A 12,075-nucleotide genomic window follows, 5' to 3' on the forward strand; every position below is an offset into this window, starting at 1 on the left:
CAATGTCCCTTCACAGACCCCTCCAGGTATCACGCAGCCCCGAGCCCCGCCCCGGGGGCCTCACCCCGCCCCTTAGCGTCCGCGGCTCGTTTTCCCCCACTGAGCGCCCAGCTCCCGCAGTTTCCCCGGCCGTCGAGCGCCGTGGGCGGGGCTCCAGGGCGGTGGCGCCCAGCGGGGAGGGTCCTCCGTGCTGGGGGCGAGGCCACCCGAGGCAGCTCCCCGCCCGCCCCCAACCCCGCCCCACTCTCGGAGCCTATAAAGGGAGGCGACCGGCGGCCCGCCCGGCTGGCATCCCCTAGCCGCCGCCAGCCCCGCCGAGGGGAGTCAGCGCTGTCTCTGAGGGGCGCCCGGCGCCGGAGCCATGACCCTCCGCCGACTCAGGAAGCTGCAGCAGAAGGAGGAGGCGGCGGCCACCCCGGACCCCGCCGCCCGGGCTCCCGACTCAGAAGTCACGCCCGCCGCTCCGGCCCCGACCCCGGGACCCCCTGCTGCAGCCGCCACCCCTGGGCCCCCATCGGACGAGCTGTACGCGGCGCTGGAGGACTATCACCCTGCCGAGCTGTACCGCGCGCTCGCCGTGTCCGGGGGCACCCTGCCCCGCCGAAAGGTGCGTCCCCTGCCCGCCTTCAGGACCTGCTCAGCCCCTCTCCGACCCCCTACAGGGCCTGCTGACTCCGCAGTGCCCTCTCCTCGGCGTCCGCGGAGTCCCCCACCTTCTTCCCCGGCCCGCTGGGTGCCTCGACTCCCCGCGTTCCCCGCTGCTCCGAAGGCCGTGGCCCTCGCCTGCATACCGCGCCCAGGCTCGGTGGCTCTCAACTCCGCGCCCCTCTCTCCCTCCTTGACTCCTCCCAGCACCCCCCTTCTCCTACTCGCTCCATCTGGCTTTCTGCCCCCCATGCCCCGCCTCCCCGTGGCCAGGTGTCCTGGGTCCCCAGGATCCCCTCGCCCGAGGGGCAGAGACAGCCCCGGGCAAGTTGAAGGTCCGAGAGCCCCCGGTGGGAGAAGCGGGCCGGTGGCTGCGCCGCGTGCGTTCTCACTCTGAGGAAGTGCGTGGGGAGCCGCTGACTCCGGATAGCACACCCTTCCGAGGGGACTCCCCGATTCCTGGGCTCGGGGCCTGCCGCCTGGCCCCACGTCTGACGTGCGGAGCGCGAGGGCCACGGCTCCCTGGACTTCTGTCGGAACCGGACGCAGTGGGAGGGGTCGCAGGGCGCCCGCGGGGCAGGAAGGATGCGGGCCGCGCCCACCTCTGAGTCCCCTCTGCCAGCCTCTTCCTCTGGCCCCAGGAGACCTGAGGCTCAGAACCTACACAACACCAGGTTAAGGAGAGGGGCCTGGTGGCCTTTCCTCACCCAGCCGCCCTCCTTCGCCCCTGGCCCCCAGCTAGCCCCCACACAATGAACAGCTTGTTGAGAATTTGCATTTTATGAAAATCATGTTGAAAGACAAAGGGGTCTCTCTGTGCTGCCCAGTCCTTCCTCCCTGGCCGTTTGGGAACTGTCCCCACCCCTGAGGCCAATCTGGTTCTGACCCTTCTCTTCCTCGCCTTGGGCAGCTTTGGGGGAGGGTTAGCAAAGGCACAGAACAGAAAGGCCCTGGGCTGTGCAGGCTCCAAAGAAAAGGGCTGCTCTGGGACTGGACCTCCTCCAAGGACCAAAAAGTTAGGGAGGGTGAGAGACTACTTTAGTTTATCAAGGACCCTGAAGAGACAGGGACCTTCATCTCTCATCCTTCCTCCACACCCCCAACCACCACCCCTAAAGAACTCCCAATCTCGCTCCTTTAGTGGGACTTGCTGACAAGTTTGACATCTAAGATGTTTTGTCCCAGAAAGCACAAAATATATGGCAATGGAGAGAGAGACCCAGGTATAGCTGGGCACAGCTGCTCACCTGCAGCTGGGATCCACAACTGGTCCTTGAAACGGCCTGTACCTTAGGAGACCTGGCACCTCTGACCCCACATTCTGGCTGGGATTGCCAGCCCTTCAGGGCAGGGTCCCTGACCCCAGCCCTCCCAAGCCACTGTCTGTAGCTGAGAAATTAGACGGAGAGACCCAACTGGCAGAAGGTCCTCGGAGCATCTTGATAGGTGAGCCCAGGGGACACCTATCCTCTGAATCCCACTGGGGAACAGCCCCTGCCTCAGCTTTGGGAGTCTGGATGGCCTGAGCCTCTACAGACATGGGCCCTAGGGGTGGAGACCATTCTAGAATAATGATCTCCCCACCTGCCAGTGTGGAAACCAGCAAGGGCTTAGAGGTTCATGGATCTGGAACCCAGGAGGATGGTTGTGTCCCTGCAGTCCCAGGTATGAAGGTAAGGCCTGTAGAGAAAGTTGAGGAGTGGTGCCAGTAGTGGCACTTGGCAAATAGTTCCACCAGCACCAAAACAGGTGTGGATGTGGAGCTGGGAAGGGGCAGACAGGAAGTGGGTCGCTGTGTCCAGGGTAGCGCTCTCAGTGTCTGCTCAAGGACAGTCCCGCCTTACCTGCTCCTTCTGACCATCTTACTGCCCAGGGCTCAGGATTCCGCTGGAAGAATCTCAGCCAGAGTCCTGAACAGCAGCGGTGAGTCACCAGCACCCAGCCCCTGCCATGGTCCAAAGGGGTGAGGTGCTGGGATGGGGGGTGCCAGGACAGCATCTCAGCCTAGCAAGGGTAGTCATTCTCCTAGCCTTTAAGCATGGCTCCCCCGCTGGGAGTGAGGGCAGGTGGGGGTGTGGGCTGTGCGAAGGGGGTGGCAGAGAAAGGAGGTGGGGACTTTTGAGTCATTAGGTGCTCTTCAACACACCCCCAGTCCCTGCCAGTTACCCCTCCCTGGGAAGATCTGGATGAACGGATGTGGGAGTTGGGAGGGGGTGTAGGCAAAGTCTATGGGGAACGTCCTAACCCAGGCCTCCTGGGCTCCCCTGAGCCCTCCCAGCCTTGGCAAACCCCATGAGCCCAGACCTTAGCCAGGCTGTGTCCAGCTGCTTGGGGCTGGCTGCCCCTGCCTCCAGAATGTCAGTCCTCTTCTGGTCCCAGCCTGTGGCAGCCCTCTTAGGAGGGATCTGAGTGTGGGCAGAAGTAGGTGCTGACTCCAGGCCCTGGGACCCCACGGTTTCCCTTCTGTACTCATGTCCCATCCCTGATTTGGGCTTGACTTTCTCTAAAATGGATCAGCAAACTGGCCTGCTGGCCAGATTGGCCTGTTTGGCCCTTGAGCTAATAATTTTTAAAGAATTGTAAAAATAAAAACAAATAACAATATATGACAGAGATCATAAGGGGCCTGCAAAGAAAGCCTAAAGTATTTACCATCTGGCCCTTTGCATAAAAAGTTTGCTGACCCTTCCAAAAGACCCTAGAACATTGGGGTAGACGCGGAACTCCCAGCCACCCTGCTGCCTGCCCCAATAGTACAGAGAGGGGAAAGCCCTGCTGTTCACAGTGAGAGGGGCTCGAGCTGGAGTGGGGAGGTGCTGCTCAGCATTTGGGAGAATATCTGGGTCAGGCTGGGAGCGGAGAAGCCTGGTCTCCAGGGCCTTTCCGAGGCTGAGCTACTTGAAGGGGCCTTTGGAGGCTGCTTTAACTGTGTCTCTGGCTGGGCGGGAAGGAAGGGGGTGGGAGTGGGCAGAGGAAACTCTGGGCTCCCCCAGCAGGCGAGGATCTGGAGCAGCTCCAGACCATTGTGTCCAGCGGGCAGGCCTTCAGTGCGGGAAGGGGTGGCCTCGAGGCTCCCCTCCCCCAGCCCCCACATCTGGTGGGCTGGCCCCAGCATAGCTGGGAGGAGCAGCTGTGGTCTTGCTGAGCCTCGTGACTGGCCTCTGGGGGTGGGGCCAGTCCTCTCTCCAAAGCTGTGGAACAGAGGAGGCTCCAGGCTGTGGCGGAATTTGGGGCCTTAGCTAGTCAGTAAGTGGTACTGTAGGGCTCACTGGAAAGCTGGGATGTGGCTAAAAAACTCAGCCGGCTCATCCTTCAGGGGACCGGCCCTTCTCTGTGCTTCCCTCCCACCACTAGAGGCTGGATTGGTTCTCTGTGGCTCCATGAGGCTGATTTCAGTTGGGTATGGGAAAGACATTCCAATAATCTGTGATGAGACTGAGCTGTCACTGGAGACTGAGTCCTGCTGGAATGTTCTAGACCAGTTGCCAGTATCCAGGGAGGCCCAAGCTATGGGACTGCTACACCTTTTAATCCTGATTGTCTTGACCCCTGTGTCTTTTGCAGGAAAGTGCTGACGTTGGAGAAGGAGGATAACCAGACCTTCGGCTTTGAGATCCAGGTGGGAGAAGCTGCACACAGGGGTCGGGGGGGTTGGATGACCAGCCTGAGGGATGAACGGATTTGTCCCAACCCTGGGCTGAGGGTCCCCTTGTCCATTACAGACTTATGGCCTTCACCACCGGGAGGAGCAGCGTGTGGAAATGGTGACCTTTGTCTGCCGAGTTCATGAGTCTAGCCCTGCCCAGCTGGCTGGGCTCACACCAGGTGGGGCCTGAGCCCAGGACACCCAGGTCTGGGAAGGGGATATGACCTTACTCCCAAGCAAAGGGGGTGAGAAATCTCTCCTGAAATCAATTCCTCTTCCTTTTCCTTCTTTGAGAAGGCCAGAAAGAAGAATGGATAGAATCTGGGCTTTGGATCTAGGCAAATTTGCCATGTACTGTGTGATCTTGCACAGCCCCATCTACAAAATGAGGGTAATAATGCATCCAAACATCACAGTGCAGCAAGGGGATTCCCTGGGCACAGCGCCAGGGCATAATTAATGGTGGATGCTGCTGCTGCTGCTCTGATTCCTCCCAGCAACCTGGCAGTCAGCATGGGCAGGAGCCGGGGAAGAAGCAACATTCCATTAAGTCTGCTTGATATTGGGGATCAGGCCAATCCTGCCCCAAAATGGGCCCAGTGCTGAGGAACCGATGTTACTCCCTTTTCCCTTTTAAAAAATTAAAAACTTTTTTTTTAAGAGACAGGGCCTCAGTCTGTCACCCAGGCTGGAGTGCAGTGGCATGATCATAACTCACTATAACCTTGAACTCCTGGGCTCAAGCGATCCTCCTCTTGCCTCTGCCTCCCAAAGCAATATGTTACTTCCTCTAACAAGGAAATTATGCCTCAGTAGGAGCCCCTGGATTGAGCAGATCTAGAGTCCCCAGGTTCCAGGAAGGGCAGCCTGAAACTGTATGAATCAATCCCCCCTCCACCATCTTTGCCCCTAAGCCCCTACCTCCTTCCCACTTACCAGCAGCCCGTGCTAGCTATCTTAGTCCGTTTTCTGTTACCATAACAGAATACCTGAGATTGGGTAATTATAAAGAAAAGAGATTTATTTAGCTCATGGTTCTGGAGGCTGGGAAGTTCAAGACTGGGTGGCCGCATCAGTTGAGGGCCTCATGCTGCGTTCTGACATGATGGATGGCATCTCATGGCAGGAACGCCTGCAAGAGTGGTGAGTAGGCACATGCAAAAGAGACAAAACATGGGTGATCTTGCTTTATAGCAACCCACTCGCCAGGTAACTAAACCAGTCCTGCCAGAGCAAGAACTCACTCCCCAAAAACAGCATAGATCCCTTCACTGGGCGGATCCTTCATGGCCCAAATGCCTCTTTTTTTGAGATGGAGTTTCGCTCTTGTTGCCCAGGCTGGAGTGCAAGGGCGTGATCTCGGCTCACTGCAACCTCTGCCTCCCAGATTCAAGCAATTCTCCTGCCTCAGCCTCCCGAGTAGCTGGGATTACAGGCACCAGCCACCAAGCCCAGCTCATTTTTGTATTTTTAGTAGAGATGGGGTTTCACCTTGTTGGCCAGGCTGGTCTCGAACTCCTGACCTCAGGCAATCCACCCGCCTCGGCCTCCCAAAGTGCTGGGATTACAGGTGTGAGCCACGGCGCCCGGCCCCAAATGCCTCTTAAAGGTCCTACCATCTCTCAGCACTGTTACGTTGGGGATGAAGCCTCAACATGAGTTTTGGGGACAAACCATATTTAAATGGTAGCAGTAGCCAAGTGGTATACTACAACTTCTCAAGGTAGTTTCAAATCCACTCTCCCTCCCCATCATCCCTGAAGCATCCACAGCAGGGATCCATACCCCTTTTTACAGATAGGAATGGGGCCCTCACATGGGGCACACTGTGCTTGAGGTCAGGAGGCTCTCCAGTGGTGCAGAGTAGCAGAACTATCCCTCTGGGGGCCAGTCATTCCCTGTGCTTCTCTCCCACCACCAGAGGCTGGACTGATTATCTGTGGATCCATGAGGCCCTGCCATGCCTGGGGCCAGGGTCGGTTCCCAGCTGGGTGCTGCTCACCTGCCCTTCCCTGAATTGACTGGGTCTTATGGCCAGCGTGGACGGGACAGAAATAACCAAATCTGAGGGCAGCCCAGGGTCCTGGGTGGGCTTAGCTCTGGGACAGAACTTCTTGAGGGTAGAGTGAGGGTGTTGGGTGTGTGAGGTCCCTGCCCTTTGGCTGGGGTGCTGGGCCTGGACAACCTGGTAGTCACTGCAGGCCCAGAAGGATGGCTGTGGTTCTGTGTGTTTGGATCCAGTGTGAGAGATGTCAGAGGAGGTCTACTGAGAACCATGAGGAGTTGGAGGAGGGAGTTCAGGAGTATTCCTTGGAGTTACTACCCACCCTTCTCCCCTTTCTGGCTAAGGTAGGAGGCTGGAATTCTAGCATGCCCCATGGAGCAAATCTAACCCCCTTGTCTGCCTGGCAGGGGACACCATCGCCAGCGTCAATGGCCTGAATGTGGAAGGCATCCGGCATCGAGAGATTGTGGACATCATTAAGGCATCAGGCAATGTTCTCAGGTATGTCTGGGAGCCGAGGTGCCTGAATTCCTGAGCTCAGCCTCTTGGTATTTCCTCAGCCTGTGGCTCACTCAGCCTTTGATTCCCCAACCTCAGACTGGAAACTCTATATGGGACATCAATTCGGAAGGCAGAACTGGAGGCTCGTCTGCAGTACCTGAAGGTAGGGGAACCTAGATAATGTCCAGCCTCCACCCTCCTCTTCCCAAGCCTCTGCCCTGTGGGGGGTCACTCATAGCTGAATCTCCTTTAACTGAAGGTTTCTTTTGTCTACTCCCTGATCCCTCGTCTGTACCCACGTCCTGCTAGTTTCCTGCTAGCTTGTGACAGTGGGGTGGGGACTGTCTCTTGCAGCAAACCCTGTATGAGAAGTGGGGAGAGTACAGGTCCCTAATGGTGCAGGAGCAGCGGCTGGTGCATGGTGAGTAGATCCTGGGGTGTCAGGGGCCACTTGTTCTGCTACAGACACCCCATCTGCGTTTCCCCCTCAGAACTGGCGGGTTCTAGTAAAGAACGGTTTACTAGTAAACCTCCACAGTAAAGCAAGATTTGTTGAGCTACTACTACTTTGGGTACTGCCGCAGCCACATTTCTGGTTATTCTCACACTAGCCCTCTGCAGGTAAGTAACAGATAGTGTCATCTTCACTTTACAGAGGGGAACACCAGGGCTCAAAGAGTTTGTGTCAATTCTTTCCGAGGCCCGTTTGTGCTAAGCAGCCCCCATAAGGATCTGAGTGATAATTCCTGATTTGCGGGTGTGGGAAGTAGGGTCTCAGGTTTGTGCCTGGCCAGGGCCACAGAGATGGTCAGCAGGACGGAGCAGGGATGCCCCGCCCATGCCCTCCGACCCTTTGCGGAGGACACCACGGCCCAGGCCTGACCCGCCCCCCACCTCTCCCGTCTCTGTGCAGGCCTGGTGGTGAAGGACCCCAGCATCTACGACACGCTGGAGTCGGTGCGCTCCTGCCTCTACGGCGCGGGCCTGCTCCCGGGCTCGCTGCCCTTCGGGCCTCTGCTCGCCGTGCCCGGGCGTCCCCGCGGAGGCGCCCGACGGGCCAGGGGCGACGCCGACGACGCCGTCTACCACACGTGCTTCTTCGGGGACTCCGAGCCGCCGGCGCTGCCGCCCCCGCCGCCCCCGGCCCGCGCCTTGGGCCCGGGCCCCGCCCAGACCCCTCCAGTGGGGCCGGGCCCTGGGCCGCGGGCCGCGCTGAGCCGCAGCGCCAGTGTGCGGTGCGCGGGCCCTGGCGGGGGTGGAGGCGGGGGCGCGCCGGGCGCGCTCTGGACTGAGGCTCGCGAGCAGGCCCTATGCGGCCCCGGCCTGCGCAAAACCAAGTACCGCAGCTTCCGCCGGCGGCTGCTCAAGTTCATCCCCGGACTCAACCGCTCCCTGGAGGAGGAGGAGAGCCAGCTGTAGGGGCGGGGGCGGGCAGGGAGGTATTTATTTATTTATTCGCAACAGCCAGCGCTAAAAGAGGGGGAGGCCGAGCCAAGAGGACCCAAGGAGCCCAGAGCAGCGGGAGAGGGTCCTTGCTAGCCTCGGCCCGCCGGGTCGGTTCCTGGCTGGTGTCTGCTGAGGGAGTGGGGGGCCCAGCCCCTTCTCTTCTCCCCCGCCAAACCACAGTGGGAGCTGGGGCAGAGGGAGAGCCAGGCAATCGGGGGCCAAAGATGGGGGTGCTCGCCTACAGTCTGCATCTGTAGTGCCTTGTGGGGTGTCCAGGAACACCCTCCCAGCAGGGGATGGGAACCCTGTCCCTTGAAGCCCTCTCCTCAGCTTTACTTGCTCCCCCGCCCTTAGCCTTGGGGAGAAATGGCCCGTGGTGGGCTGACCCCCCACCCTCCACACACACAGTTCCCTGACCCAGCGGGCCCCCAGGGGCATCAGGTGCTGGTCCTCCTCCCTCCCGGCCTTGACCCCTAAGGGCTTCGCCCCTCCCAGGGGCCTGTAACTAAGTCGGGTCCTGCCAGGCAGGGGGCCTGTGTTCTGTGCCCCTTGGGAGACAGGAACTGGCAAGTTCAGGTGGGGTGGGGACAGCACAGACTGTTCCACCGTTCTGCATATTGTTGCTTCTGAACCACAAACTGTATAAAATGGATGGTTTTTTGCATCTGTGTCAGTGTGGTGACTGCCTGAGGGGGAGGATTGGGCTGGGGCAAGCTCTGACTCCACCATCCCAACCCCCGCCCAACGCACACACACATCTTGTTTTCTTGCAGCCTGAAGCCAGGGAAATAGGCTGGGAGATTTAAACTTACATGTATGGGCCTGAGCTGGAGGCCCCACGCTTCTTCACAACTTGAGCCTCCCTCCCCAGATACCCAAGCAGGTGGTGGCCAAGGCTTGCCTCCAGTCCTTAGCCATCCCTGTGGAAATACGTGTGCTTGGCATGCCTTTCTTCCCAGCTTCTGAGGTCTCCCTTGAGGGGCACAAGCCAGATCTGCAGGGACCTGAGGCATTACCACCTGGCCTGTGACGGGCCCAATCACGGATCACTCTGTTGTTCTAGCAGTCTTCAGCGGTTTCCCATACTCCTACGATGAGATTTTTTTTTTTTTTTTTTTTTTTTTTTTTGAGATGGAGTCTCCCTCTGTCGCCCATGCTGGAGTGCAGTGGCCCCATCTCAGTTCATTGTAACCTCCATCTCCTGGGTTCAAGTGATTCTCCCGCCTCAGCTTCCCGAGTAGGTGAGGTTACAGGCAGGCGCCACCACACCCAGCTAATTGTTGTATTTTTAGTAGAGACGGGGTTTCACCATGTTAGCCAGGCTGGTCTCGAACTCCTGACCTCACGTGATCTGCCCGCCTTGGCCTCCCAAAATGCTGAGATTACATGCGTGAGCCACCGTGCCCGGCCTCCCAGGATGAGATTCTGACCCCTGCCGGCCTCTGCTTCTCACTCCCTGTTCTGGCTGCACTGCTGGCTGTACCTGGCACACTTCAGACCCCTTCTATCAGCGTCTCTGCTCTTACCCCTCCCACAGGTGGCTCCTTCAGTCCTCAGCCCTGCCTCCCGAAGACCTTCCCACCCAGTGGTAAATACAGTCATACCCTCCCCTGTGACAGCCCTGTTTTATTCCCATCAGACTATGCATCGCCATTCGAGACTGTCTTGACTTTTATGGGTTTATCTTTGCCTGCCCTCCCCACCCCGGGAGGATGCACGCTTCTTGCACAGGGCTCAGGAGCCTTTTCTGTCTTCACTGCTTTATTCTTGACTGATGCTAGCACATGGTAGACCCTCAATACAGTGTGTGTCAACATGGTGTGTGCTCAAGCATCTCCAAGTGGTGGTCATGACCTCTTTGAAGTGACCTGTCTGGGGTCATACAGCAAGCTAGTGTCAGAGCTGGGCCTGGGACTTGAGGCCCCTGCTCCAGTGCTCCTCTCGGGGAGTAACCAGCATGCAAAGGGTGGCTTTGAGAGAGGTCTGAGCGGACCCTCCTCGCCTGTCCTGCACCATGGTTCTTGCTGTTTGAGTGGGTCCCATTTCTGTTTCTGCTTTTGCTCCTTGAGCATCCCTTCTGCACACAGCAGTCAGCGTGATCTTTTCAAAAAGGAAACTGGATCACAACCCTCCTCTGCTTAAACCCATTATGCCTTTCCCTGGAATAAAAGAATAAGGTCCAAACTCTTTACCATGGCCTATCCATAACACGTCCCTCCAGGGAGACAAATAACAACACAGCTTCCCTTTCTCCAGGCTGACAGCAGTCGCATAGGCCCAACAGTTTGGTAGCTGGGAGCCTTTTGTGCAGTACCCAACCTCTGCAACTATATATCCTGATGCCGTCCATGAATCCCTCTAGAATCTGGTCCCTGCCTCTCCCTCTGATCTCAAATTGTTTCTCCTTCCATGTCACTTGTTACATCTAAGCACACTATCCCTTCTGCTCCTATTCCTCAAATATGTCAAGCTCTCTCCTGCCTCTGGCCTTCACCCGTGCTGTCTTCTCTGCCTCGAACACTCTTCTTTGCAAGAATGATTTCTCTATCCTCACGCCTCAGCTGAAACATCACCTCCTCAGAGAGGTTTGCCTTATCAAATAGGAAGTAGTTCCCTGACCCCATTTATTTATTTATTTATTTATTTATTTATTTATTTATTGAGACAGAGTCTTGCTCTGTTGCCCAGGCTGGAGTGCAGTGGTACAATCTCGGCTCACTGCAAGCTCCACCTCCCAGGTTCACGCCATTCTCCTGCCTCAGCCTCCCGAGTAGTTGGGACTACAGGTGCCCGCCACTAGGCCCAGCTAATTTTTTTGTATTTTTAGTAAAGACAGGGTTTCACTGTGTTAGCCAGGATGGTCTCAATCTCCTGATCTCATGATCTGCCCGCCTCAGCCTCCCAAAGTGCTGGGAATTACAGGTGTGAGCCACTGTGCCCTGCAGACCCCATTATTCTTTATCTTGAGTCTTCTGGGTTTGTTTGTTTGTTTTTTGAGACAGAGTTTCACTCTTGTCACCCAGGCTGGAGTGCAACCTCTGCCTCCCGGGTTCAAGCGATTCCCCTGCCTCAGCCTCCTGCGTAGCTGGGATTACAGGCGCCCACCACGCCCAGCTAATTTTTGTATTTTTAGTAGAAACAGGGTTTTGCCATGTTGGCCAGGCTGGTCTCGAACTCCTGACCTCAGGTGATCTGCTCGCCTTGGCCTCCCAAAGTGCTAGGATTACAGGCATGAGCGACCGCGCCCGTCTATTTTCTTTTTTACTTCATAGCACTTTCTCCCAATTGGGAATCGCACTGACTTCTTTTGTTTCTGTCTTGCCTTTGTGACGGGCAGGAACCCAGCCTTGTTTGAAGTTGCACCTCCAGGGTCTAACAGAGCCTGGCACACAGGAGGGGCTCTATTAACTCATGCCGATGAGTGAATGCCTCCTTGGGGCCATCCCTGCCTAGGGATAACCACCACCTCCCCACTTCTGAGCCCCAGGGGCTGGGTGAGACGGCCCCTCTTCTGCTCCATCTGTAGGCCCTTCTCTGAAAATCCCTTTGGGGCTGGGTGGTGGCCCCAGCCAGGGCACCTGCACCTGGCCACCCTGTCCTCCCTAGTCCCAGGAAGGGAGGACATTTGATTAAGAAAATGGAGATTCCCCAAGCTCCCTGTTTGAACAGCTGCTCTGTGGCGATGACAAATATTGGCTCCCAGGGGCTCAGGTCTAGGGGAGGGGCCCCCTCACACCTTTGTTCCCAGATACAAGGCTGCCCGGAGACCAACTGCCTGGGCATAGCCTGGCACCTTACAGGGGGTGGAAGGCTGCAGGGGCCTCCCTAGATT

General features: G+C 57.6%; 1 protein-coding gene across 3 annotated transcripts; it reads left to right on the forward strand.

Annotated features, from left to right (window-relative positions):
• Positions 1-286: 286 nt before the first annotated feature.
• TAMALIN (trafficking regulator and scaffold protein tamalin) lies at positions 287-10,146 on the forward strand. Of its 3 annotated transcripts, XM_054527265.2 has the most exons (8): positions 287-607; positions 2,519-2,568; positions 4,210-4,264; positions 4,368-4,470; positions 6,704-6,792; positions 6,889-6,960; positions 7,152-7,218; positions 7,711-10,140. In XM_054527265.2, exons 1-8 carry the CDS (start codon positions 362-364, stop codon positions 8,214-8,216), a joined length of 1,188 nt encoding a protein of 395 aa, XP_054383240.1. In that variant the 5' UTR covers positions 287-361; the 3' UTR covers positions 8,217-10,140. The 3 variants fall into 3 exon arrangements, with proteins under 3 accessions (XP_054383240.1, XP_054383241.1, XP_054383242.1); XM_054527266.2 differs by lacking the exons at positions 287-607; positions 2,519-2,568 and adding an exon at positions 3,899-4,045 and having other exon boundaries at positions 7,711-10,139; XM_054527267.2 differs by lacking the exons at positions 287-607; positions 2,519-2,568; positions 4,210-4,264 and having other exon boundaries at positions 4,453-4,536; positions 7,711-10,146.
• Positions 10,147-12,075: the final 1,929 nt, after the last annotated feature.

The sequence above is a fragment of the Pongo abelii genome, chromosome 10, assembly GCF_028885655.2.
Source record: "Pongo abelii isolate AG06213 chromosome 10, NHGRI_mPonAbe1-v2.0_pri, whole genome shotgun sequence".
NCBI classification, from domain to species: domain Eukaryota; kingdom Metazoa; phylum Chordata; class Mammalia; order Primates; family Hominidae; genus Pongo; species Pongo abelii.

Coding starts and splice junctions, on each gene's coding strand:
- TAMALIN (XM_054527265.2), top strand. CDS start 362: ATGACCCTCCGCCGACTCAGGAAGCTGCAGCAGAAGGAGGAGGCGGCG. Junction 6,793..6,888: donor TTAAGGCATCAGGCAATGTT/CTCAGGTATGTC, acceptor TGATTCCCCAAC/CTCAGACTGGAAACTCTATA. Junction 6,961..7,151: donor CTCGTCTGCAGTACCTGAAG/GTAGGGGAACCT, acceptor TGTCTCTTGCAG/CAAACCCTGTATGAGAAGTG.